We start from the raw sequence: 26,747 nt of genomic DNA on the forward strand, positions 1-26,747 counted from the left end.
CCTTTTTTTTATTGTAACCCTTGTGCTATCCTAGGCACTTTACCATTGGGAGTTGGGTCATCTAGACCCACTAGACCAGGGGTCGGGAACCTTTTTTGCCGAGAGAGCCATAAACGCCACATATTTTTAAATGTAATTTCGAAAGAGCCATACAAAAATGTAGTGTCCCTTTCCCACACTGAGGCACGGAGACTTAACCTCTTTTCAGGTTCTTTATTCTGGTTACTGCAGACCACAACAAACGCCCAACAATTAATTCAGCAACTCCTGAATCTCTCCCGCCGAGACGAGATGAGAGCGCTTCTCCCAACTTTATATTCCCCCGTCCTGCTCCAGCCCTCCCCTTTCCCTTATTCGGCCCATAGCTGAACCCCATTGGTCCAAATTACCTAACAACAGGCTGAGCGACAGAACTGAGAGCCAATCAGATCTCTGCTTGATCGATGCGTTCAATGAACTCCAGAACTTATAAGACGGCCCAACAGCCAAGTTAAACTCAGTCCGCTACAATATGTTTAAAACTAAATATACAAGTGAATATGTGTATTTGATGTAATTTCAACACTTTTAAAGTACAATAAGTCTGTGGATTCTTTTAATAACATTGTTATGCTGTTGCTAATAAATGATGAGTATTTCTCGTAGTAGTTTTGCTGATGGTCTAGTCTGGTTGATACGTGGTGAGTTTCTGCTTCATGCAGGCGTTGAGACTTCGTAGGTCTGAATGTTCTGTAGATGTGAGACAGACATGGAGCCAAACACACACTCACACGCTGCAGTGAGTGACAGGTAGTGGGTTTTACGTTTTTACAATCCCTGCGCGATTCACCTGCTGTCTCCACAACCCCCCACCCTCTGCTTTCTTCCCCACACATCCCGTCCCCGCAACTGCGCGCTCTTTCTCAGAGACGGGAGCGCGCAGTTTTAGGCACGGCAATTCACAGGTTTCCGGCTGGTACAAACTCTGTGAAATAATAGATAATAGTAAACTGACAGTGCTGGCGCTGAATTTTTCTCTCCAAGCACCGCTACTACTGCGCGCCTCTGGCATCGCATCGCTCCCGAGAAGGACTGGTCTAATGAAAAAAAAAGTATAATTAAAGATTTGTCTGCGAGCCACATGTGACCATCAAAAGAGCCATATATGGCTCGCGAGCCATAGGTTCCCGACCCCTGCACTAGACAGTGCGCTGAACCTTTTTTCTTCAATGATTTGTGATCTTCACTGGTGTCCATGGATTACATGAAATCTTTCCACCTTTATCCACCTTTGTCATGGTAGGGAGAACATGTCAATGTAAGGGGGGGGGGGGGTCATGTAAGATAGCACAAGGGTTAATTTGAAACAATTTTCTAATTCTAACACAAAAAACTAAAGCCGGAAATTATTTTTCATTCATTCATTTTCTATTCCGTTTAGTCCCTTTCCAGGTCACAGGGATGCTGGAGCCTATCCTTGCCACTTGTGGGTGAAGGCAGAGGACGCCCTGGACACATCGCCAGTCTGTCCCAGGGTAGAATGTCCGCAATCACACATCCATTCACTCTCACACTCACACTTATGGACAATCTAGAGTTGCCAATTAACCTATGAAGCATGTTTTTGGACGGTGGGAGAATAATTTTTATTTTATTTTATTTATTTTTTTTTAGTAAAAAAAAAAATTCTTTACATTTATGTGAAGTCATTTCACATAAATGTAAAGAAAAAAGTTTGTCCATTAAAACTCATGAATAAAGTCTTATTTCCTAGTAAATACCAAAAAATAAAGAAATACATTTTTATAAGAATCTTCCAAATTTTAACGATTAAAGTTTTTTTTTTGCGGATAACGATGAAAACTTTTAGTCAAAAGGTCTCCAGAATTTAAGAAAAATCAAAATACTATTAGACAAACGATTAAAAAGTCTTTTACTACTGTATTTTCTGGACTATAAGTCCCCCTTTTTTTCATAGTTTGGCAAGGGGTGCGACTTATATTAGAAATAAATTGAAATAAATCCATTGTTAATCCTCCTGTTATGTTCATTTATGAGGAACAGAGATGATGTTCCTGGGTCAATTTGATGTATGAGGTATGTTAAGTGTTAAGAGGATGTTAAGTGACTCAGAGAATCAGCAAACCTTTTTTTACAGTAAGATCTTGAAGGCTAACAACATAATATTCTATCTTCCAATGATTTCATAGATTCAGAAATGCAATAAAAATGACAACTGTTTCTACAACTACAGGATGAAAACAGAGTATTAGTTGGCCAATGATGCTTCATGAAAGGAATAAATAAATAAGTTTGAGAAAGAATTACTGTGAAATTATTAGATAAACAGTCTGCTATGATTGTGTCATATGAGGTTGTGAAAGTTATTGTATCTTGGTCTCAGATTTTGTCGAATAAATTTCCCTTCAAAATGCGACTTATAGTCCAGTGCGACTTATCTGTGTGTTTTTCTACTTTATAATGCATTTTTGGGCTGGTGCGACTTCTACTCCGGAGCGACTTATAGTCCGGAAAATATGGTAAATGGAACCAAACCTTTCTTCTAAAACGGACTAAAATTGTTTAATCTTTTCTAAAGTTTGTACAAAACATCTCAGATTTTATTGAGAAATATTGATCCATTCCAACCAAAAAATCCGAAACAAAAGCCAAACGTTCCCCTCAGGATGTTTCCAGACCCTCACGTTGAGGGAAGCACGTGCATTTCAACAGCTTTTCAAAATAAAGCGCATTAGAAAGCCGACCTTTCAGAGCAGAAACAGGAAAACCTTTAGGTTTGGGTTTGTGTGGAGTGAAACTAAAACTAATTTTCTGTGTTATCCCATGGATGAAGTGTTTAAAGGAAATTCTTTTAGTGGGTGTGGATCCTCTCCAGACGTCCTCCAGCTCCTTTTGACCCCAAAAAGCCTCAGAAAGTTTGTAAATGTGTTTTTTCTGGTGACAAAGTGAGGCCCTGAAAGCAAAGCTAATGACGGGAACGCGGAGGAATGAAAGGAGGCAGCAGACGAACGCTGAAGCGGCCTTTGAGGAGCCCATCCTGCTCTGAACAACACCTCAGGAGAGCGGGATGAAAAGTTGCCGTGAAACTTTTCGGGCTTGTTCCCCTTCCCCCCAAAGTGTTTTGAGCCGCTCCGGTTTGAGTGGCACTATTGAAACGGCACCTACAGAGAGGACCCCATGCCGGCTCTCAGTACAGACGTTCAGGAGAAGCCAAAGAGAAAAATCAATGGGCCTTCTCTTGATGTCTCTTGAAGACGCTGTAAGCTGCAGACCAAACGCTTTTCTTCAAGATCCCCGCAGACTCGCCTCGCAGCGTCCAACGGGAGCCAGAAGGGTGAGGTGATGGATGTTTCTGAGAGATTGTAACTCGATTTTCCTACAAACAGGACAATAGCAGCAGACAAGAGAGCCAAAGCGAGGAGAGGTTGTCTCCCCTTTGGTTTGAGCTCTATTATCTGAGATCTGTACAAGTGGAGCAGAACTACACAGCCGTTTCAAGCAGAGGATGAAGCCCTTTGTCGTCCCGCAACAACTCAGAGGAGCGTCAGAGATGCAGAACCCGATCGGAAGAAAGTTCGGCGCCGCACGTCTGACCCATTTCTACACAAATTCACTTCAACGTTCATCTGCCCGGCCGGCCGGCCGCTGCTTCCAGACCTCAGGTTGAGGCTTTTGGGGTTCAGATTAAAGTAAAAGGGAAACGAAAATGTCTCAAAATGGTTTAACTGAGTTCATAAAACAGAATTTCACAGAAACAGTCAGATAAATGAAAGAACTAAAAGTCTATTTGCCCCTAAATGCAAACTAATGATCAAAATATGGAGACAATTTGATGACTTTTTTTTTCTCACAAAAAAGCTAAAGAGTATGTTTAATCCCTACACTCTGCTTATTAAATCAGACATTTTTATAAAATATTCCTTTTTGAAGTAATTAAAAAGGTTAATACATTACAATAATCCTGTGGAAAAGATAACGTCTGTCAGTATTTAATAAAATATATTTCACAATTTTCTTTTAATTTTTTTTAGTAAATATTTGTTTTTCATTCTGTTATTTGTTCTCACAGTTTTCACAATCAAACAATTGTTTACTGATCTAAGAGCTGCTTTTACTTTTTTTGTACATTTAAATATTAATTCAGTTCAGTTTCATAATATTTGGTTATCAGTTAATTTAAATAAATTCTTTAAAAACATCATTACGTGGGACTTTCTGTTTTCACACCGAAGGAGTTTAAACTCTTGAAACAAACCTGCAAACTTGATGTTTTGCTTTCAGTTTGTTGTTTTAACGGAGGAACAATAAAGTTAATTTGATTCGTATTCATTGATGATAAACTTCCTGTGAGGTTTGATTAACTGAATTTTTTTATTTATTAGGATCATTTTTGTAAATGAATACATAAAAAGTGAAAAAATGTCACTTTGAATATTTTAACAACAACACCCCCCCCCCCCCCCAAATAATTAACAATGTAGAAATTAATATGGGCCGTGTGTAATGTTCCCTCATATCTCAAAGTTTAGTCCAATTACGAGGCGGCCCCAGCGGTTTGACAGTGGGGGGGGGGGAGAGTAATGGCTTTGACAGGGGGGGCCGGGGTCACTGAGCGCGCTCCGCTGCCATAATGCAGGAGACTGACTGCATTATGGCAGCGGAGCGCGCTCAGTGATTAGTTCTGTCTCTCACCCCCACTCTGATTGAGATCATTACACTTCACGTCACTTCCACATCCTCCCAAAGGGACGGCGCCATTAATCCTCCCTGCAGCCGGGCCCCGCCCCTCCCCGCCACGCCCCGCCCCACCATTTGAATCCACCCTTACAAGAAGGAGGGCCGCCTTTTCGAGGAAGGAGGAGAGAACTCGGCGCACGCTGCAGAAATCTGCATAATCTTAGAGGTAATTACAGGATTGAGCCGTCACCTAATCTCCACATTGATTCTCTGCCGAGTAAATATTCCATCACACCCAAACCCCCCAGCGTCTTCCTAATCCCCACAAACGACTTCATCTGCTGCAGCGGCAGCACCGACCCGGCTCAGGTTCTGCTCGGAGAACGCCGACTGTGCAGAAAACGCTCTCAATTTATAATCATTACCAAAAAACAAAAACCCACCAGAATGTAAAGTTGGACTCATTTTCTCAGCTGAAAAACAAAGCTATTAATTGAAAGTAGCATCAGTTTTTTATAACTGCAAACAGTAAATTACAGGTTTAGCATAAAAACAGGGATTTATGCTCCATAAGCCGTTTCATTCACAAGAACTGCAGAAAAAGACGAAGACAATAAAAAAACGGGTTTTTCATTTCATTACGGGGGAAAAAGTTCAAGAACATTAAAAAAAAAAACTTTCAATCAATAAGGATGGAAAAAAGAAAAAAAAAACGTTTAAACTAAACAAAATGTTTTAAACGTATTTTTAAAAACACTGAAAACAAAAATCAAAGAATTTTTTTGTCCAATTTCCAAAATAAATGAAGTTAAACAGTTAAAACCATCATCAGCATGAAGTAATTTAAAATGGCAAAATGCTCACGATCTTTGTGATGGAAAACACCAAATAAAAGCACAAAGATCAAATGTAGGGAGCCCAAACTCAGGCTGGATCCAGACTGCAAACATTTGCTCCCCTCAAAGTGATCCAGACTTGCTGGATGAAAATGAATCGTAAAGGGCAATAATTGGCAAAAAGAAATGATCAAAGTTGATCATGAAGAGAAAACAGCACAATAACAAAAAAGATGTTTGTGAAAAGTGCAGGTGCCAAGAATTGAACCAGCAAAGTTGAGCACCAAAGCTGACGTGTCGTGCCATGATGTCATCAACCAGGTACAGTGGGCGGGACTTATTACAGCTGTCTTTGATCATTAAGCATTGCAGCAACTCTGAGATACGCAATGATTTAAAAGAAAAGTAAAACTAACATCTTGACACCAAATCCATTTTTGAAAAGACAACAAAAATGTCTACGTTTTTATTGATTTTTTATTGGGATTGATTTGACATTCTAGATGTGAGGGAGCTTTGTTTGTTAAAGTTGAAGGCGTTTTTCGTCCGTCGACCGGCACAGCGTGTGATGTCACGCCAGCCAGATCAGGGGAGATTGTTGCAAAGTTATCAAAGTTTGAAGTCCATTTGTAAAAAGACTGTCCATTGCATAATCACTAGATTAAAATATGTTGTAGTCCAAAGCCTTGTGAGCATTTTGACGTTTTAATGGTGTCTCCAGCTGAAAGAATGCCGAAATAAGAAGCTCCCAAACAGCGGGAACTTTGGTGAAAATACCGGATGCCTCTCCCATTGAAACCCATTATAAAGCTGAAATTATCACAAAGTTTAAAGGTTTCTATTTCAAAAACTAAAATACATTTTGAAAATCTGAAAGAACTGGAAACACTTTAAAGTCTTGTAGTTTGAATGGTGTCTCTATCTAAAAATATAATGGTTGAAAAAAAGCAAAGGTTTTCAAGGATTCCCCATGTATTTCAATGGAGGCAAAAATCCTGGAAATCCTGAAATATCTTGAAAAGTTCAAGGATTTGAAGGACCAAAAGTCAGAGCTGGAAAAAGCTGAAAGAGCTGAACATTTGAATAGTTTAATGGTTGAAATAGATGAAAGATTGTAGGAGGAGATAAGCGGCAGGAAGATACAATAATAAAGAAAAAAACAGGAAAACGATACTTTATAACATTCAACCCATAAGTTAACTGTACCGATTAGGACTGTAAAGCGCAGCACGGCCGTCTTTCTCTTGTTGCTTTGACCCGTAGCTCCTGGCCAATGACTGACGAGATCTTTCGTCATGTGTTTACTAGCTTTGGCCCGTACAGAATGATCCGCTTGATGCCAGTCTGAATACGGACCAAACGCCAGGTTCTGGACTCGATCCGGAACAAAGGAGTTTCCAGTCTGAAGGGACCCTAGGACTCTGAGGGACTCCACACACTCTCTGTCTGTACGGTGGCTTATCGTTCTAAAGATGACACACTACACACTTTATCCACTTTTTTTTAGACTTGTCCCTCATGTCTAAACTTTATCGAGAAAGCTTTGTAGAAAATGAGGATTGTAGAATGCAAACAATGATCTGTTCGTGAGTAAAGATTTATGTAAATGCGGCCAACTGAACGCATCCTGTACACCTGACATGGTACTGAGGAAATTGATTGACAAGGTCAACCGCCAATCAGGCGGCACACTGTAAAAAAAGAAGCGTTAAATATTTGCACAGAAAAAAGTCTGCGAAAGATGAATCGCAGTATAGCGAGGGACCACTTCAATATTCTGGAAACAAAGCACCTTCTAGATTTTCCTAATACATTTTGTTTATTTTGAATTGTTTACCATAAATAACTGATGTGTTGTTGTTTTTTTAGAGCTTCAACAGACTTGTTCCGGTTTGCATTCTGCCTTGTCTTAAGGTGGTTCTGCACAGCCGGGTCTGTCTCAATGCCGCCGTTCAAACGAAGCTGCGACTCTTCTTTAGGGTTCACAAATGGATGCAATGACCCCCCCCCCCCCCCCCCCCCCCCCCCGTCCTCCTCGCCATATGTTTGCCCTATAGGCCGATTACACACATTGTTCTCGTCTATCACAATGTTAACAAGACCTGTCTGCTAATATCCTCAAACATGGTCATTAGGGGCCCAGGCTGGAGGTGTTATTCAACTAACATTTGTGAGGCCATGCATCACTTACGCCCCCGTCACAGTCCACTCAAACCCCACGGCCCCCAGTGGCCGCCTCCTCTGCCACCTGCAAATGTCAATTACCATATTTCCCCCTGACATTTATCAGTAATGGCCCACATGAGCAACGTGAAATCAGTGTCATTATGTCGGAGATGGAGAGGCGAGGTGATGGGGGCCGCGTAACTCCATGCAGACGCACAACCGGGCTTGTTTATGGATCAGGGATGGTTAGAGCTTGAGCACATCTCAATAAAGGCCTAACTACAATTTGATCAGGACAAATAAATGGACTGATTACGCCGCTCTGGCAGGTGCTCCAGCATCTACCACCTCAAACCTTTGAGAAAAGAGGAGCAATTACGGCCAAGGAAACGTTATGTTTGCTCGCTCCTCAGGCCGTCCGCTTCACTGAATTTGCAGTCCCAACGGTCCTGGCGGATGCGGGCCGTCTACAGGTGAAGGGCCGAACCTGTACGGGTGACCGTTTCAGGGTCGTAGACCGCTCAGTGAACCCATAGAAAGAAAAAGGTTCTTTTACTCTACAGGTCACTTGTACAACACCTAAGGGTAAAGTAGGTGAGACGCAGGCGTGTCGCACAGATTTTTCCTTTTTGCAAACCCACCCAAAAGCTGTGGACTGCGCTGGGATCTCGTTAGTGCTGTGCCCGCGCTCTTTGCTACAGCCTGACTGTTAGAAATGAGGAAGTAAGACAGGCACAGGTGTCCTATGGGCACTTATATATCATGCGTGGTCAGTGAGGGGCCAGTACTCGCACCTTACTAATGTTTACACCAGGCAGGTGGCACACGTTCTGGAACGCACCTTTAGTTCACACTGGACGAACAGGGAGGGGCTTCTTCTTCTTCTACTACTGTTTACTAGCTCATGTCTTTTCTTTCGCGGCTCTGTTCCGATATATGAAAGATGCTGAGGAGTTCCGGCTGGACACAAACCGCAACGACTGAATTCTCCTTCATGATCAACTTACAAACTGTTGGCACTTTTTGCAAATAAAAAGGGACGCCATTCATACATCAGTGTGAAGTTCAAGACCCAATTGGTCAAAGTTCAACCTGCACTTGTTTAATGTTTTCCAGGTAGAGCCCTAAAACAGTCCCTAGAAACTTCCGTAGTGATGCGACATTTTTGAGGGCGGACGCTCAAATCGCACACATGCGAGCGTTGACATAGACTTTACATTGAAAGTGTTCGCTTGAAAGCGCGTTGCCGAGGGCGTTGTAAATGTAGCTTAATGACTACCAGTTCAGTGGCCTTGTGGTAGAGTGTCCACCCTGTGACTGGAAGGTTGTGGGTTTTAAATCCAGGCCGAGTCATACCAAAGACTCTAAAAACGGGAGCCAATGCCTCCCTGCTTGACACTCATCATTAAGGGGTTGGATTGGGGGGGTTCCCGAGGGGAAGGGTGAAATGCAGAGAACAAATTTCACACAGACATGACAGATTATGGGACTTTAACTAGAGTGTAAGGACGCCTTTCGTCAGCATCACCTGTACATTGTAAGTGCGAGGAACTTCTATTCACCTGACGAACTCAATGATACACTTTCACATGACAATGGTACGTTTATATGTTCAGGACGTGTTGAGGTGGTCGTATGAGCCTCAAACTCTAAGACACACCAGCGCTCCCCTTAAGATGACCCTCCACCGACTCGGACAACCCGAAAACACTCCCCACGTGACATGACTGCCACTGTGACATCAAAATAAGGTTGCCGTGAAACCCGTGAAGAAATCTGCCGAATCTTCCGCAGCTGTGAGAACGTGAGATAGACTTATTTTTAGACATTTAACCAGCAACATGTCAAATGACCTTTCTGTATTTCTACTCTAAATCTGAAATGGGTGTGAGAAAAGCTGGTCGACCAAAACCAAGTTTTTTCCTCTCAGAAGTTCTCACGTCTTCACAGCACTGGCAGCTAACCGACTCCAAAGGTTTAGCTGGCAAAACTCGTCCTATTATCTTCTAAACGCCTTGACGATTGAGACGCGTCGCCGCCATGTGTGATCTCTCCTCGTCTGCCGTCAGCGCTCGGCGTGCTGAAACTCTCCTAACGGCGCTCACAGGTGATCTCATTACAGGTGTGTTTGCATGGATGTGTTGAGAGGAGGAACGTCTCTGTTCTGCTCAAAAACAAACCTTTTGTTCTCAGTGATTAACATTAACCAACCAAAAGTTTGATTAAAACCTGATAAGTTTTCTGATCTTTCAGATCCTGTTTTTCTCAACAGGAATTGATGAGTTTCCTGAAATTTTTGTTTTATTATTATTATTAGTTTTTGTTTTTCAAGGATTTTCCACAAATGTGAGGCACAAACTTCAAGACAACGTTTTAACAGCCGAGCCATTTATTCCTCCAGAGAGATATTTTTAAGGTGAGGCCTGAGCTCCTCTGGCCGCCGCTCACAGGCCAACAGACGAGCGCATGTTGACTCAGTTTACACCTTTACCAACCGTTTTTTTTTTTAAATACAGTTGTCAAACTCTACAAACGATGGTCCTCAACCGCTGGGCTGTGGATAGTTTTGTACCAAGTCACAGGAGAAAAAAAAAACACGCCCCACAATTTTTTCCGTTTTCTTTGTAATCTTATTCTGAAGGAGGTTTTACTTTGGAAAACTACTGGATTCTGTCCACCGCATTATGTGACTAAAATCCATCCGCTCCTTTCTTGAAGCAGCTACACAGCAACTAAAAACCCTCAAGTTAGCAAAGTTAACAAAAAAAAACTTATTTGGAAAGTTTCTTTTAGCAGAAAAGAGGAAACACTTTGGCAGTTTTGTGTTTATGAAGATAAACTCTAGCTGTAAAAATTAAACTGGAAGCTAAATAAATAAATATTATCTTTCTATCTATATCTATATCTATATATATATATATTAATAAAACAGAAACATGGAGTTGTGGAGTTTATTCTTTTTCTCTTTTTTTTATGGACGTACATCTTCATTAAATATTTGTTGCATGGAGAGGATTGTTATTTTAATCATTTTTAGTGTTACAGCTGCTGTTTTTGTGTTTTTTTCCTTCACTTCAAGGTGTTTTTCCTGAAAACTTCTCCTCTTTTCTCGTTGTATTGATGATGAAGGTGTGAGTCACTCAGGCGGTTGGTCGTGTGGCGTTTGTGTTGCGGTTGATCTCGCCGTTTGTTCTCAGCATGGGAGCCGGTCTCTTTTGACACTTTAAATGTGAGACTGAGCGCAGCCCAGTCAGAGAAGCATCATGCAGTTGCTAGGCAACGTGCAATCAGCTGTCAATTACCGCTCTGCAGATGTGGTTACAATTAAAACCTCCAGCAAAGATGATTTATGTATTAGTGTTTGGTGTAAAATGTTGCGTCTGGAGCTCTTCAGCTCAGCTTCTGTGACGCTGTCGGCGTCAGTCCAACACTTTGTGACCTTTGTGTCTGCAGCTCTTTTTGTGTCCATGTTTGTGGCAGACTCACCACTCCGATGGAGAAGTAGTTGTTGATGATGCTGTAGGGCACCGGGTCGCCGCGCTCCTCTTTGTCAGCAGGCGTCACGTCGATCTTCCAGCGGTCCAGCATCACCTGGGTGCTGTTCTCGATGTCCCGCAGGATCTTGAAGAGGCTCTCGCCCTCGTAACCTCAGAGAAACAGGAAGCAGACTCTAAAACACGCGCAGCGCCGGAGGAGACGCTCTACAGGCGCATCAAGAGTTTATCAGAGGCGGGAAGACAAAAAACCTGCAGAATATGAGCGGTTTTTAAAACTACAGGAATTCTTTGGAGTCGATCAGAATCAGCTTACAGTAAATTAAAAAACAGACTGTAAATTTGAAAAAGTCGTTGAAAATAAAGAAATATATATTTAAAAATTACACTAATAATATATATTTTTTTCAATAAAAAAAATAATTTGACAAAAAATAAAATTGTAAAAAAAAAGTGTAAAAAATAAGTATACTGTAACCAAACAAAAATAATGTTTAATAGTAACATTTTCAGTTTTATTTTTACACAATTGTCATTCCCTTTTTGCTTTTAGTCTCAGTTTACAATTTTAGTTCAGACTTTTTGCGTTAACATTAAATGTGGGCGGAGCTTTGAGCCCTTTGGTTGACATTTGGTTTTGGCGGCGTCATTTCCGACGTACCAAATGTTCTTTTAACATTTTTCTCCATATAGAAAAGAATTACAGAATGAAACTGCATTCTGAGTTTTTCTTTATTTGAATTTAATTTTAAATATTTGAATTGTGATGAATCAGGAGCAGATAAAAACTCGCGGTTTAAAAAAGTTCGGGTTTTTGACGCAGCCACTGCCGTGGGTGGGCCAAAACCTGCTCGCCGTTTTTATTTGCTAATGTTAGCTTGGCGTTGTGAGGAGCTATAAGCTAACGGGAGAGAGTGTAGAGAAAGGCATGCTGGGATACCAACGTAGCAACCCAGATGAGATTTTAACGATCTCCTACTGCGCTGCAGAAAATACGGGAAGGATTTTACAAAAGAAAAAAATAGAGTTGGAGTGGGACTTTAAACTCAAGTTTTCTGTTTGCTTAAAATTTATTTTTAAATTTAAAATATTTCTTTCAAACTTACAATGTGTATTTTATTTTAGCCTTTCAAACTACTTTCAAATGTCATTTTTCTTTTATCAAACGTTTCCAAATTTACACTTTTGTTGCAGAAAACAACAATTACAATACATTTATTGTCCCTATCAGATGAATAAACAGGTTTATTTCATATTTTAGCAGACTGCTAATGCTGTGGCATCAGTACCTCCTCCCCATCGCAGACACCTGGCCAGGTCGTTGCCCGTGCCAAGAGGAAGGATGCACACAGGTGGGTTCTTGTCCATGTTGGCCTTATCTAGAATTGAGGGACAATGATCAACAACAAGCTGCTAAATAAAACCAAATATGAGCGACGCACAAAAGAAAAACCCATTTTGTGAGTCTGCCTGTCAAACCCAAAGACAAGCGGAAAATTTCCAGATCCACCTTCTATTTCAAAAACACATTTTGCCTGATGGTGATTACCTGTCTTTGTTTTGATTGATAAAAAATTGAAGCAATTTTTGATGGCATGAAAACAAGTCTTCAGGACCACACAGGTGAGTTTTCCTTCCTCCAAATGACGACTAATATGTCATTTTCTTACTCAGGCAATCATCTTATTTGAGCAGCTCTAAGTGCGCAGGCTTGGAGGTAATGAAAGTGTTTATTTTTAACCCAGAAAGGTGACTCATGGGATGAACAATAAGAGGAAGGAATACTTTTAAAAATAGTGCATTTTTCCCAAAACAGAAAGGGAACAGAGCAAAGAAAAAAAAACAACTGTAAAATGTACAGGAAAAAAGCTGTATGACGTATAGACTGTCTCTGAACAGCGAGTGAGGCTGTCATCCTCACTTTCTATAGTATTTCCCGTTTGTCCTCATTTATTTAGTGTTTGAATCTGACACAGAGCTACGCAGTAAAGACAGAAGGTGGAGGGCGCCTTTGAGCTCACGTTTGTTCTTCTGTGGTTGCTAATAAAGTTTAATAGGAGTCCATTATTTTATGTTTTGCTCTGACTGCAAAAATGGCGGATGTAATCTCACTAGAAAATGTCTCAGAGTTGGACTTTTAATCAAAGCGTAAAGTAATAAATAATGGACGATCAATGCCGGACCGACAGGTCCTGCTCCAGACCAACGGACTTATGAAACTTAAAGACGATTAGGACGCCTTTGACGCCATTGTCACAGAGATTTTTACCCAGAAGGACACAAGTAAAGGTAGACTAGTGTGTAGGTTGTGTCTGTGTGTGAGGGTGTGTATCCTCCATCTGTAGTGGGTTTCTTTGAGGGGGGGGGGCATACTCAACCGCTGTGCACATGAACCTGTGTTATGCTGATATGAAACATAATCAGTTGTGGGTAAATATGTTGGGTTTGTACGTTTCTCAGTGGCTCGCCAGCACCTGATCCGTACATTAGATATCCTGATGGTCTTATTTGCTCTCTTCTAAACTGAAAAATCCATAAAAGGAAAAATCTGTATGACATGTGTGTGTCGCGCCGACCCCCCCCCCCCCCCCCACGTGTTGTCGAAATGTTCACCTGTCGCTGCAACATGCCTGCAGAAAACAATGTGCATGAACATTTTTTCTTCTCTACGGGTTCGCTGAGCGTCTACCAGCCTGACACCTGTGCGGGTCACCTGTGTGTCCAGGTTTGACCATTTTTCACCCACAGACGGTCTCCCGTATCCACCTGCAAGGGCGGCTGGGAGAAAGGTTGTTCCAAGCCAAAACTGCTCCTTTTGCACCTTTTATACATCCCAGAGTGTTATAAAACCATTGACCGCTCTATATGAGAACTGGACGGAGTGACCCCTCCCCCCCGGCGTTCCAAACAGGAAGTACCTGCAGGTTCCAAGGAGCCAAAGTCCCATAGACTTCTATAGAGAAATAAACAGCTGTTACTCTGAATAACCATTCTTTCTCTGACACATTTTTGTTACATCTTCTTGGTAATCCTCATTTTCCTTCTGTGGTTCAAGATTATTGAAGTTATAAACTGACCAATAGGAAGCCTCAATGAAGGTAGGTGGAGCCTACTTGGAACGTTAAAAATGTTTGACAGATTTGGTGCAGCCCGCTTTCAAGTGGTGGGGGTGCGGCCCGCCGACGCTTCCTCCCGATTGGTGATTTTGCCTGACATAGAAATTCGAGCCGATTTGGACCAATCAACGCCGAGTGGCGACGTCTGGCTCCAACATGGGGGCGCCCGAATGGGCAAGGTAAAATCCTGTTCTGTGGGTCACGTGACTCAGTCCAGCTTTCTGATACAGTCCACGGTTAGGAACCCAGGAGCTGGAACAGGACTTCACTTAACGGACGTTGCTTTGGATATAAAAACTAATAAATAAAGACAGAAACAGGATTAAAATAAAAAGTACCGATAAAGTCCAGGATCCATCCCACGGTGCCGTCTCCTCCACACGCCAACACCCTGCAGTCAGGAAGGTCCCTGAAGAAGTTCAGCCTGCAGCAAACACAGTCACGTGCACTGAAGGACCGGTCTTTCACATGTCACAAGGCGCACAGCCACCGCTGTCAACGCTGCAAAGCCCACTCGCCCCACAGAACAGCACATGTTGCATTGATATTATTCATTCAGGGAGCTCGCCTGCCTGTTAAGGGACTAATTGGATCATGACAGGCAATGTTCAGACCAACTTCTTCCGTTCCTTCACAATAACAAATCCCTAACTGAATGAGCCAGCCTCCCAGCCTCGTATGGCGGGTAAATGATTCGCTCAATTACTCTCCAACTGGGGCTACAAACCTTATTAGAAGCAAAACAGACGGCCGAGAACATGAAAGGCAACTTTGGAGATGTTTAAATACCAAGAAACAAACACTTCATTTGCTCTAATTGCATTACAGAGGCAGCTAATTGTCAGCAGTGCGCGGCGGCCTCGGCCTGCAGTGTCCGACGGCGACCGTCCGCCCTGCTAATGCGTGCTGCGGTGAACACGCTTGACTCAACATTAACCAGCAGGCCAGGGTCACCTGGGACCCCGCCAGCTTGATGGAGAAGCTTTAGAAAACGGCTGAGGGTCCCTGAAACGGCGGCGTCGGCGAGCTCCATGCTGCTGTTTATTTAGGACCACAAAGATGCCACTTAATCAAAGCCAAACAAGGAGGCGGCACGGCGCCGCAGCATTCCTGTGAGGAAGCATGCATGCATGTAATGATCCACTCCTCCTCCTAATGACAGGTGTGAACTGTGGAGGGCCCGCGGGCGGCGGCGGCGGCTGCCTGAGCCGGCGGTATGCGCGATCACACGTGGCGTTGGGAGAGAGTCACCCGTCTCATCCGTCACACAACCGTCCGCTGGCGTGAGGGTTGATGCCGTCATCCCCAGCGTTTGTTATGTCTGAACTCGCCTCATTTGAGGCCGTCCTCGGAGCAGGAAGTGACTAATGCCAAGGCGACGCCTGCATCTGATCGTGGTTATTACGCCAGACGCAGCATTAGAAATCTAAACACTAGATTAGCAACAGCAGCGTTGAAGAACTTTCTTTTTCGTCCGGATTTTTCCTTTTTTTTACCCATGAAGCAACATTAAAATACATTTAAATACAAATATACAGCATTTTTAAAGCTGAACTGGTGAAGATGAACAGACTAGCAGCTTTAGGTTTGAGATAAGAGTTCATCTGTTACCTTTATTCTGTCGTTCAATACTAATGCACTGATGTTGATCTAATCAAAAAAGGCAATAAGGTTTTATATTTTTTACCAGGTTGAAACACTGAACACAAAGCATTTGTGTCTAAATATCAAAGGAAAACATCTCAGCTGGTTTGATGGAAACGCTTCAGGAATGAATCCCAACCAAACTAATCTGTTAGAATTTTATATTCTTCCAACATGAGGTCACTTCTGACCAAGAAGATTATAACCTCACACACTTTAAGGTTTTCTGTCTGAGCCTGCCTAATAAATAATTTTAATCATCTGGGATGGAATTACTCATTCTTTCTTTGGAAAAAACTGCATTTCTATTTACTCTAAATGACATGAAAATGTTTAAGTATAGAGCCTCTCTGCCACAAAACTGAACTGATTTAATTTCAATTCAAGAGTTCAAAACTTGTTTTGATTTATTTTTTATTTGCTATTTAAATACATTTTTTTGCTCCTGAAAAACTTGTTGTACTTTAAGTGGATGAAACTAGAAAAGGTGAAACGTTGACAGAATAAACAGTTTTTTGCCTGAAATCAAATAAAATCCCTTTAGGTGAAAGAAAGGGGTTTGATGGGAAACATGAACGGCTTTAGATCTTCTGGGTTTGAGGAGGATTTTCTAAGCCTGGCTTTGGACTGTGGGAGGAGCCCTCTTACCCCGGCATGGGTCCGTTCTTGGCCAGGTTGTACACTTGTCTCGGGTTCAGCAGATACTGGAACTTCCTGTAAATCCTGAAGAAGAAGAGAAGAGCGGTGAGTGAAGAGCAGCCGCTCAGGTTAACGCCTAACTCAAATCAGAGCGAGGCGAGGCGAAGCGAGGCGGCGGAGGCCCGGACAGCACGGCGGGACGGGCCCACGGCCCCCTGAGGACAAACCATTAGAAAGACTAATTCATTCTAATTTCAATTTCATTATACCAACTGGCTGAAGTCGTATTTTGATCTCATAATTTAAACAAATGAGAGTCGGCATAATAAGAAGTGAATGAATATGTTTCAGTAATAACCCAATTAGCCCTGGGTTAAAGCCCAGGATGAGGCAGCGACGTGTCAGCAACCGCAGAGGGTGAGTGTGTGTGCACGCGCGTGCGCATGTGTGCTAGTTGTGCTTTGTGTGTATGAGAACATGCATACGTTTGTACATGCTTTTTTGGGTGTGTGTGCATGCCTTGGTGCTGGTGTGTGTGCATTTGAGAATGTGTGACCTCGTGGACATGTGTTTGTGCACATGCATACATTTTTGTGTGTGTTTGAGTGTGTGTGCATGTCAGATAGCATATGTGTGTGAACTCTTGAACATTGTTGTGTTTCCATACATACATGCGTGTGTGAGCATGTAGCATTTAAACAAGCATGTGCATGTGTTTGTATGTGCAAGTGTGCACATGTGCGAATGTGAATAAATGTTTGTGTGTGTGCGCATGCATGTGAGCGTGCACTTGCGTGTGTGTTCATAAATAAATGTTTGTGCGTGTGCGTGTGCATGCATGCGTTTGTGTGCCTGTCTGTATGTGAGTGTGCATCCGTGTGTGAGTGTTCATACATAAATGTTTGTGTGTGCTCATGCATGTGACCGAACCTGCGTGTGTGAGTGTCCTTAAATAAGTGTGTGTGAGCGTGCATGCGTGTGTGTGTATGTGAGTGTGCATGCCAGTGAGTGTTCATACATAAATGTTTGTGTGTGTGCGTGTGTATGTGAGCGTGCACATGCGTGTGTGTGTGTTCATAAATAAATGTTTGTGTGTGTGCGCATGCAAGTGACCGAACCTGCGTGTGTTTGCGTGTGTGAGTATCCTTTAATAAATGTGTGTGTGAACGTGCATGTGTGTGTATGTGAGTGTGCATGCCAGTGTGAGTGTTCATACATAAATGTTTGTGTGCGTGCATGTGAGCGTGCATGCGTGTGTGTGTGGGCATGCGTGTGTGGGTGTTCATAAATAAATGTGTGTGTGCGTGCATGTGAGCGTGCACGCGTGTGTGAGTAAACGTGTGTGTTATGTGAAGTAAATGTTGTTTTAGCCCGAGAAGCTCCAAACTCTGGCCGTCCCGGCCGCGGCGCCCCCCCTCTGAGCGCGGCTGTCGGGGCTTCACAGGCCTCTTGTGGAGACAGGTTGTGTTCTTACCTCTCCCCCTGCTTCCCCCCGCTCTTCGGATTGACAAACACCAGCAGAGGATGAGTGCCCTCTATTGTTGTGATCTGTGTGGAAGATGTCAAAACAAACGCTTGGTGTTTGGAGACTGCAGGAAGCTTCACAGGAATTCGCTTTCAAGCCCTTCTATCAGGTTTTTGCAGCGAACCATCTGCAGCGCCTTCCTGTCAGCCGGCCGAGCGCTCGCTCTTCCTCCACCTGAGGAAAAGCTCTCACCTGGGTTTGACTCAAACTCCTGGAATCTGTGAACTAGCGAGGGCCGAAAGTGGCTCCTGAAAAAGGAGCTGCAGCTTTGGGTTGATACTAAGAAAATGACAAAGATCTTTTTTCTCCGTCCCGTCCAGCTGGAGATGCAGACATAGTTAATATAGATCAAGTTTAGCCTCAAACACAGCAGGGGTTTATACAAATATACCCCTCGTGCATCAGGAGATCCATACCCCCCTATGATAACAGTAAAACCTGTCCAACCCCAGCTGCTCAGCTGATGGACAGGACAAGTTAGAAAAAACCATCATTGTAAACATGGATTCTGTTTTATCATCAATTTTTTTAAACAAATGTAGCTTTTCCGACACACTCTGTGCTCATCAGCGTCTTTAAGAGCAGAGCGTTAAAGGGTTAATTTAAATAGAACAAAGAACTGGACCAGCATCCATGGGTGGCGTCACACGTCACCCATGGATGCTGCTTTACGTCTGGCTCCAGCCAAATGAAGTCAGTCCAGTCGCCATGTTGGAGCCAGACGACGCAAGTGAACAGTGATTGGTCCGAGTCAACGTTTCCATGGAAACTACTGTTGCCCCATCAGGAGTGAGCTTGTTCAAAGTCCCCTCTTCCACGAAAAAAGAAAACGGGCTCAGGGAGAACCTGTCAATCAAATGTTCAAGGTGGGGGAGCCATTGGGCTTTGAAGTCCCTGATTGGTCAGTTTATAACTTGAAGAATAACAAATCATTTGAAAGTCAGTTTGGGAAACGTTTATTTGGGAAAGTCTTTAACTGTCTAAAAGTGTCGGCCTTTTGAAACATTATAGATTTTTAAAAGCAACTTTAGATCTTCATAACGTCACAAACTGCTGCTGCGGGTCAGTAAAGTCCAGATGTGGGTGGTAATATCAACTCCATTTACTTTAGAGAAAAACGTCTCTGCTCCATACTTCCTACTATTAGGTAGATAAAAAAATAAACCGTTTGTTGAATATTTTTGTCCTGTTTGTCCTCCTGCCTGAGATTTTATGTCCAGAACTAAGACTTTTTAACTGACACCAACCAGATTCCCTTAGACAGTTTTCAGAAAAACAAAAACATTACTGTGTGTTAAACGCTGTTTTCTAGGGGAGTAAAAGCCGGATATCAGAGCGAAACGGGGGAAAGAAAAGAAGAAAACTTAACAGTGGAGTAAAAGGCTGATATCAGTGCAAGAAAAGGATGAAACGAGAAGTGAAACTAAGAAGAAAAAACAACGTTTTGTTCAAACAGCTTCCTGGTTATGAGTGGGCGGAGTTGGACCAAGAACTCAGCATCATTTCCATAGAGACGCAAAAAGAAACTGCAGGTTTTAGGCGAAGAAAGACGGAAAAAACATGAGAATAAGGAGCTGAAGTGGAATGCAGGTCACAAATAAGCACATTTGTTATTCTTCTTTCATTTAAAAGATTTTTTTAAATCAGAAAAAACAAACCAAAGTTTAGAAAAAATTATTTTTCCAATTACTAAACTCCTTGATTTAAAATAGGCTGAGAGATTTATAGTTTTTGTTGTTTGATATAAATAAAATGGTTCTGATCCAAGTATTTCTTTATTATTTGTCTACTGGACAGAAAAAGGTCGATTTGGAGCCCGTCTACGACGAAGTATTATGACCAGCGTAAAAAATATATATATATATATAAGAAAAAAGTCAAAATTTTACAAGAATGAAGCTGTCAATTACTGCCTTAAAAAGTCATCATTTTAAACAGAAAAAAATGATCCTTTTTTGGAAAACAAAATGTTATAGTTTAGCTTTAAACATGTTTTCACAAATACTATCAAACATTACCTGATAAATTCAAAGAGATGTGATGAACATCACACAGAAACGTCTTTATAATTCAACCTAAAACTTTATTTTCATGAAGTTTACTTATAAAATCAACCACAGATTAGTTTATCCTTTAAAACTGGGAAATATTTATAATTTACAAATACCTGAATTGTGGTTCTGTGGAAGTATTTCCTAACTTCTGTTGGATTTTTGAGGTGAAAATCTGTCTGCCGTTTTGTCATCACGTTGCACTTTGAACAACCATTATTTATTCTAACTGATATTTTTTAGTGACTTTTTTATCTTTTAAGTATTTACAACAGTTTTTGTTGTTTTGCTCTTTGGTGAGACGTAATCCCAGCGTAATCTGTGATCTGCTGCATCTTTTACCGTTTCACCGTGAAGCTCGTCTCGTCGTTCAAATCGGTCAGAGGTGAGAAAACGTAAAGGTTTCCAAAAGTGGTTTTCATGTCATTGACTGAATGGAGATGACGGATTGAAGGTTTCGGCTGAGGCCTTCGATCCTGATGACGTCATCGCTCCTGCTTCAGTGTTTCTGATCGTCTCCGACCCGGCAGGCGTCGGCCGAACCGTCCTGCCTGACACAGATGAAGCACTTAACCCCCCCTCCCCCCGTCTGCAATCCCAGCAGGCCGAGGGGGAATTAACGAGCTCCCGTCCGGTCCGCAGTGATCCATTACTTCCTGTAATTATAAATAATAATCTTGAATATTACGCTGGTTAGCAGCGAGAGGCACGGATGGATGTGTCCGCCGTGTGATCCGTCACATTCCTGTCAGGAGACGAGCGGTCGCTGCGGACGGCGACAGGTTTCCACGCCGCCTGACGAATGTCCGGACTGAGCTCTGCCGCACCATCATTGGTGCGTCTAAGCAGACGACACCTTCTGCGGGTGTTTCCCTATAAACCTGATGTTTGACGATGAAGAAACGTCGACGGTGAGTTTTAGAGAACAGGTTTCATGGCTTCATTTGGGGGAAATGACTCCGAGTTGTAAAACTGTGAAAATGCATTTGTGTTTGACCGACGTCGGGTGTTCTGACCTGCAGTCCTTGTCCGTCCACCGTGACCGAGTTGGCCCGCTGCATCTTTCCTCGCCCCGACTGACTGGATCGGGAGTCCTTCCTCAGAGTGGACTGCCGTTCCTGAAGCCAGAGGTCAAAGGGTCAGAGGATCCGTGAGGCCTTCAATGCTCCAGCAGCATCACTTATGTGTTGTTCTCATCGGTCCGGGTCTGTTTGACCTTCTGCCCTGCTGCATTAGTTGCATTATTTTATGTTTCCACATAAAGCTCCAGAAATCAGTTTCTGTCAGACCAAACCAGGCCAAACCAAACCAGACCAAACCAAACCAGGCCAAACCAAACCAGGCCAGACCAAACCAAACCAACCCTCCACATGGTTTTATTCTTTCTTATTTTAGTTTATCATTCATGCATTTAAAAACGCAGTTTTCCATTAACCTGTTTCTTCTTCTGAATTTGCATTAAGGCTTAAGTATTTTCTGTGCATAAAAACGTGCAGAAGTACAAAAAACATTAAATTTGAAAAATAAAGAGTTTTTCATGATTTGGTCCACCTTTTTTTGTTATCTTATGCAGATTTTGACTGAATGAATATCAAAGCGAGATAAATATTTACAGGAGATTTTTCTTTTTTACTGAGATCTTGAAAAAACGAGAGAAAAATAAAATAAAATCATAAAATCTGGTTAATGTGGCGAAGAAGCAGAAGAGGATACACCGCCCCCTGCTGGTCCAAAGCAGAAACTGCAAAACACATTTATTTAAAGTAAAAATTAGGTTTTGAGAAAACTTAAAACAATAATAAAAATAAATTAATCTTTAAACTCTGCTTAATAAAACATGATTTTTACTTATTATTTGAGGGGGAAAATCAAACTCCTAACTAATTTACAACAAATAAGGAAAATACACAACATGACTTTAACTTTCAGTCTGTGAATATTTTGACCAAACTCCTTTATTTTCAAAGTCATTATATTTAAAACAAAAAAACAAGTGTCTAGGAAGTAGAATGCTTTGATATTATTTTATTTAAATATTTATGTATTTTTCCTCAAATGTTTATCTTATTTATCCAGGCGGGACAGATTTTGGGTTTCGTTGTTGACTGAAACGGCATTTTACAAACATAATGGCGTCAGAGTGAGAAGACTGATGATTTGCGGCTGAATGACCAGGTGGGCGGAGCTACGTTTTGAGTCAAACGTACCCCCCCCTCCCCACTGGGTTTTAAAAAGCAATAAAACTTCTGAAATTAAACAGATTTCCTATTTATTCAGCTGTGTAAAGTTAAAAATAAAACGACTCAATGAAACAGAGAAAATGAAAGTGTATTTTGTTTAGTGTTTAGTTAGCGTTTATCCGGATTTTCTGCCTCGACTTTTAGCGCAGAAGTTTGTGTTGCTGCTGGTCGGAGCTTTAACAGCGCAGGAACACTTTCCACCCTTAAAAAAGCCAGACTGCTCAGTTTGGGAAACAGCCTTTCAAAATAAAGCCTGGCTGTTTGGGAGCTCAGTGGGGGCACACGGGCCGATGATTGGATCCTCGGCTCACACTCTCAAACGAGCTCGACTTGGCTCAGCCGCGGCACCGCTGACCGGCCGGGGAGGGCGTTCTTACCAAGACGATGGGGCAGATGGAGTTGGGGGGCAGGATGTGATCCTTCAGGGGTCCGCAGTCACACTCGGGTTTGACGTGGGAGGCACACTTGTTATGGAGCTGGAGGAGGCAGAGGAGGGAATCAACGGCCGCATGATTTTCTGCAGTGTATTTTCGTGCTTTTATTTGCATCACACGTGTTGTTGCTGTTGCTTTATTTTCTATCATTTCGCGGCTGCAAACAAGTGTTTTCTGAGTGTAAATTGGTGCAATGACTTGTGAGGTATCAAAGGTGCAAAAAAGCGAATCCTAAACAACAAGAAGCAGTGGGAATATAATGAGGAAAAGGCTGCTTCTCCTCGGGTGGCATCTTACCGTTATTTGACACCACACACAGTGGAGCCCAGTCAGGCCTTGGTAACACTTAATGGTTTTGTGACACTTGTCACACTTGGTGGGGCAGTTCCCCTCCACCCAGAAATGATGCATGATCTGTGGAGGGAAGGCGAGGCGACACACTGTGAGGCGAAGCCAGGGAGACGGAAAAGCACAAAAACCAGACAAAACACACAAAAAAAGGATTTTTTGTGTGTTTCAGACAGTTAACTCCCTTTACCATTTTTCGTGGCTCAATTTCAAATGAAAATTCTCTATTCTCCAACCACTTTAGCCACGCCCACGCGGTAATGAGGTCATAGTCATTCATACAGTATTGCGTTTGCAGCGAGTCGGGCATTTATCTTCTAAAGTTCTGCGTCGATTGGACATTTTTCGCCACCATCTCGGCATCAGAAAAACTGTTGCGGTCATTTCAAACGGGTTTGAGAACGTTTGGTTCCCACATCTGGAAAAAAAAATAAAAATCTAGGTCCAGGTAAGAAAAAACCCCAAAGCCCAGGTAAACACGCCGTCACCTGCATGTCACATTCAAGATGGCGCACTGTTCAAAGGTTAGAGGCCATCTTCTCTGCAATAGCTCTTAGATTTTGGAAATATTCACAGAGTAATTTGTGTGAATGTTCCGATTTTGTGCTGTTGTCATGGTGACATCATGCAGTGGGCGGAGCCAAACATGTATTTTTCAGATGTTGGTTGCATGTCAGATTTGGTGAGTTTTATCGCATTCAGAGCTGAAAGTTGCGTCATTTTTTCATATACTTTTTATCAGGTTTCTCGTCAGTGTGAAGTGCCAAAAGCATAAACGTGGCGCCGCGTTTGCCGCCATCTTTAAAATGAGCCCATGACAGGAAAAGGTGACGCGAGGAGACTCACCTCTGTGTTTTTCTTTGACTTCACGTACGTTTTGATGCAGGAATGAGGAGCTCGGCCAACGCAGCGCTCGTGGACGGTGTACTTGCAGACTGAGAAAAGGACAGTGGCAGACTTTATCGTCTTTGTTTTGTTTTTTGGGGTTTTTTAACTCTAAAACATGAAGATGCCGCCTCACAGGAGCAGCAGAGTCCCTGCTTGCCCAGACCGATCAGCATGTTGAGACACAGGTTGCAGTAGGCCGGTTTGTTGAAGTGCTTCAGTCTCCACACGTGCTGCCCGTCGTCTTTGACGTTCTGCAGAAAGACCAGAGCTCTAAACCAGTGAACAGGACTGAGTGGCTCCGCCCCCCTGGCGTTCCAAACAGGAAGTGGCTCCAAGAAGCCAAAATCCCACAGACTTCTATAGAGAAATAAACAGCTGTTAGTCATTCTATTGGTCAGAAGAACCGTTCTGGATCTGACACCTTTTTTAAAATCTTCTTGATAATCTCATGATATTATTTCAGTAGTTAAAGTGTTCAAGTTATAAACTGACCTATCAAATGCCACATTAAAAGTGGGTGGATACTACATTCAAAATGTTAGATTGGCAGGTGGAGGTGTGGCCTTCCAACAAGTTCCCTCTTGATTGGCCCGAGTGGTTTCTATGGAAACTCAGACCGACTCGGATCCATCGTGGTTTCTGACGACATCTGGCTCCAACGTGGACTGAAATGACGTGTGATCAATTCTCCTTTGAATGACTGTTTCCAAAATAAAAGATTCCTTTGCTGCATTTTTCACTTCTACCATCACAATCACAATCGTTTTTCTGATCCTGTTGCAAACTTCTTCCCCGATCAGGAACATTCCGTCTTGGCTGTGAACGAATCGAGTGTCACCTGACAACAAACCAAACGCAGAGTTTGAACGTTTTAGGGACGACTGAGGAAGCGATTTACGAGAGTGGAGAAGGACACGGTGCTTCTAATCAATCAATCAATCAATCAATCAATCAATCAATCAATCATTTGTATAGCAGAGGCAACCAAAGTGCTCAACATAAAATCAGAAACAATATGATACAATAAAGAAACAATAAAATGAATAAGCTGGTCCACTAGATCCGCTTACTGGAGTTAAAAGCCTGAGAAAAGATGAGTTTTTTTAAAACTCTAATCACGATCATAAGACACAAATATGAAGTAAAGCACCGCCTGGCTCATAGCTTTGATGCTACGGCGCCGTAACGGCTGATTAAACCTATTTTAGCCGCAGAGTGCTGAACACCTGAAGCAAACATGACAAAGGCTGTAGATGGAATTAATAAGCCAGAAGAAGCTGTTAGATGTACACAAGCAGCTTCTCAGGAGACGGAAGACCAGTAGATGAGCTTTGAAGGTGAAGGAGGGAAGAGATGGATGTTAGGATGCTCCTCCATCTCTCCAGAGTATGAGCAGACGGACAGGTGAGGATCCATCATGTTTATGGGGTTCAGCAGCCGCTTCAGCACATTCTGTCAGGATGTAAAGCTCGTCATTTACATGAAGACACGATCAGGAGCGCGAGAAGACAAATGCATAGAAACAGACAGAAGAAGTGAACAGACAGCTTCATTCCTCCAGACGTCGGATCCAAGCGTCTTCACAGGTTTTCAGGATTTACAATCATATTTTTGTTTTCATTCCAGCTATCAGTATATGAAAATGGACTTAAAGACTTAAGATTAAATACAATTCAATTGTTTGCTTTGGGTTTAAAACAAAGCCTTACATCTTCCATGTTTGAGTCTAAGCAGCAACGCAGGTGAACGGGCGGCAGGTGAACGACACACCTGCAGCCCGCAGGAACAATCCTGGTCAGACTCACCAAACCAGCTTATTCAGGATTTTCCTGCAGAGATTTAAAGCCAGATCCGGCGTTGAGATCTGTTCCGTAGAGCTGAAGCCCTCAGATCTCAGAGAGAAGTTTGTATGAACGTACATACGCAGGGTTGACTCCAGAAGGAGAGCTGGGCTTTGTTCAGATTCCTTCACTGCTCACTACTTACTGCACTATTTAGGCCTTTCATAAATTCCAATGAATTCCATTTGTAAATTCCCAGAGTGCATTATATGCTCACTAGATAAAATATAATATAGACCACAATGCATTGCATTTGAATTTGATCATAACAAAAAGTTGTACACTTGAAGTTGAATTTACTAAAGTGTACATGAGTATAAGTACAGCAAGTTTACTATAGACGTGTAGTTGAGTAAGTATTCTGACTGAATACTTCTTTAGACTAACTTGGAACATTTTAAGATTTAAACCAAATAAACTTCAGGTATACCACCTGACTTTCAGTATAAGACACTTAAACTGACTACTGTTTGCTAAAAGGTCTGATCCGATGGTTTTCCTTTTTATTTAGTTGTTTATCGTCGACACATTTGTTTGTGTGTTTTACAGTGTGAATTATTATTTATTCTGCTGTTGTGATTTTTCTTTTAAGTCTGGAAATCTGCAGAAATGAATTCATCTGACAAAATGATCCATAAAAAGCTGCAGCTGCCCCCCAAAACGATCAAAGTTGGTCAAATACTGACACCTAGAGGATAAAATATGAACTGTCATTTTGTTTTAATAATGAATAGACCTTTTTCGCAAAAACCGGAAGTACGTCATCAACGTGTAAACCTAGTTCCGGTTTGTGCTTCGCTTGCGGAGGAATGGCAGAGCCTAGAGTGTTTTCGAAGAGCCTGAGTTGT

The 26,747-nt window shown here is 42.3% G+C and overlaps 1 protein-coding gene across 3 annotated transcripts in view; it reads right to left on the reverse strand.

The window, feature by feature from the left end:
* The window catches only part of dgkb (diacylglycerol kinase beta), an 87,575-nt gene that overhangs the window by 25,135 nt on the left and 35,693 nt on the right, over nucleotides 1–26,747 (reverse strand). For all 3 annotated transcript variants that reach the window (XR_002875030.1, XM_011485842.3, XM_023964689.1), the window contains 10 exons: nucleotides 24,192–24,309; nucleotides 24,017–24,105; nucleotides 23,120–23,236; nucleotides 22,766–22,864; nucleotides 21,165–21,266; nucleotides 18,047–18,120; nucleotides 16,582–16,656; nucleotides 14,628–14,713; nucleotides 12,463–12,552; nucleotides 11,166–11,326 (listed from right to left, as the gene is read on the reverse strand). Coding sequence is in view for 2 of the 3 variants with exons in the window: in XM_011485842.3 (XP_011484144.1) it covers nucleotides 11,166–11,326; nucleotides 12,463–12,552; nucleotides 14,628–14,713; nucleotides 16,582–16,656; nucleotides 18,047–18,120; nucleotides 21,165–21,266; nucleotides 22,766–22,864; nucleotides 23,120–23,236; nucleotides 24,017–24,105; nucleotides 24,192–24,309 (1,011 nt within the window). In the remaining variant the exon portion in view is untranslated. The remainder of the gene's footprint in view (nucleotides 1–11,165; nucleotides 11,327–12,462; nucleotides 12,553–14,627; nucleotides 14,714–16,581; nucleotides 16,657–18,046; nucleotides 18,121–21,164; nucleotides 21,267–22,765; nucleotides 22,865–23,119; nucleotides 23,237–24,016; nucleotides 24,106–24,191; nucleotides 24,310–26,747) is intronic.

The sequence above is a fragment of the Oryzias latipes genome, chromosome 16, assembly GCF_002234675.1.
Source record: "Oryzias latipes chromosome 16, ASM223467v1".
Lineage (NCBI taxonomy): Eukaryota > Metazoa > Chordata > Actinopteri > Beloniformes > Adrianichthyidae > Oryzias > Oryzias latipes.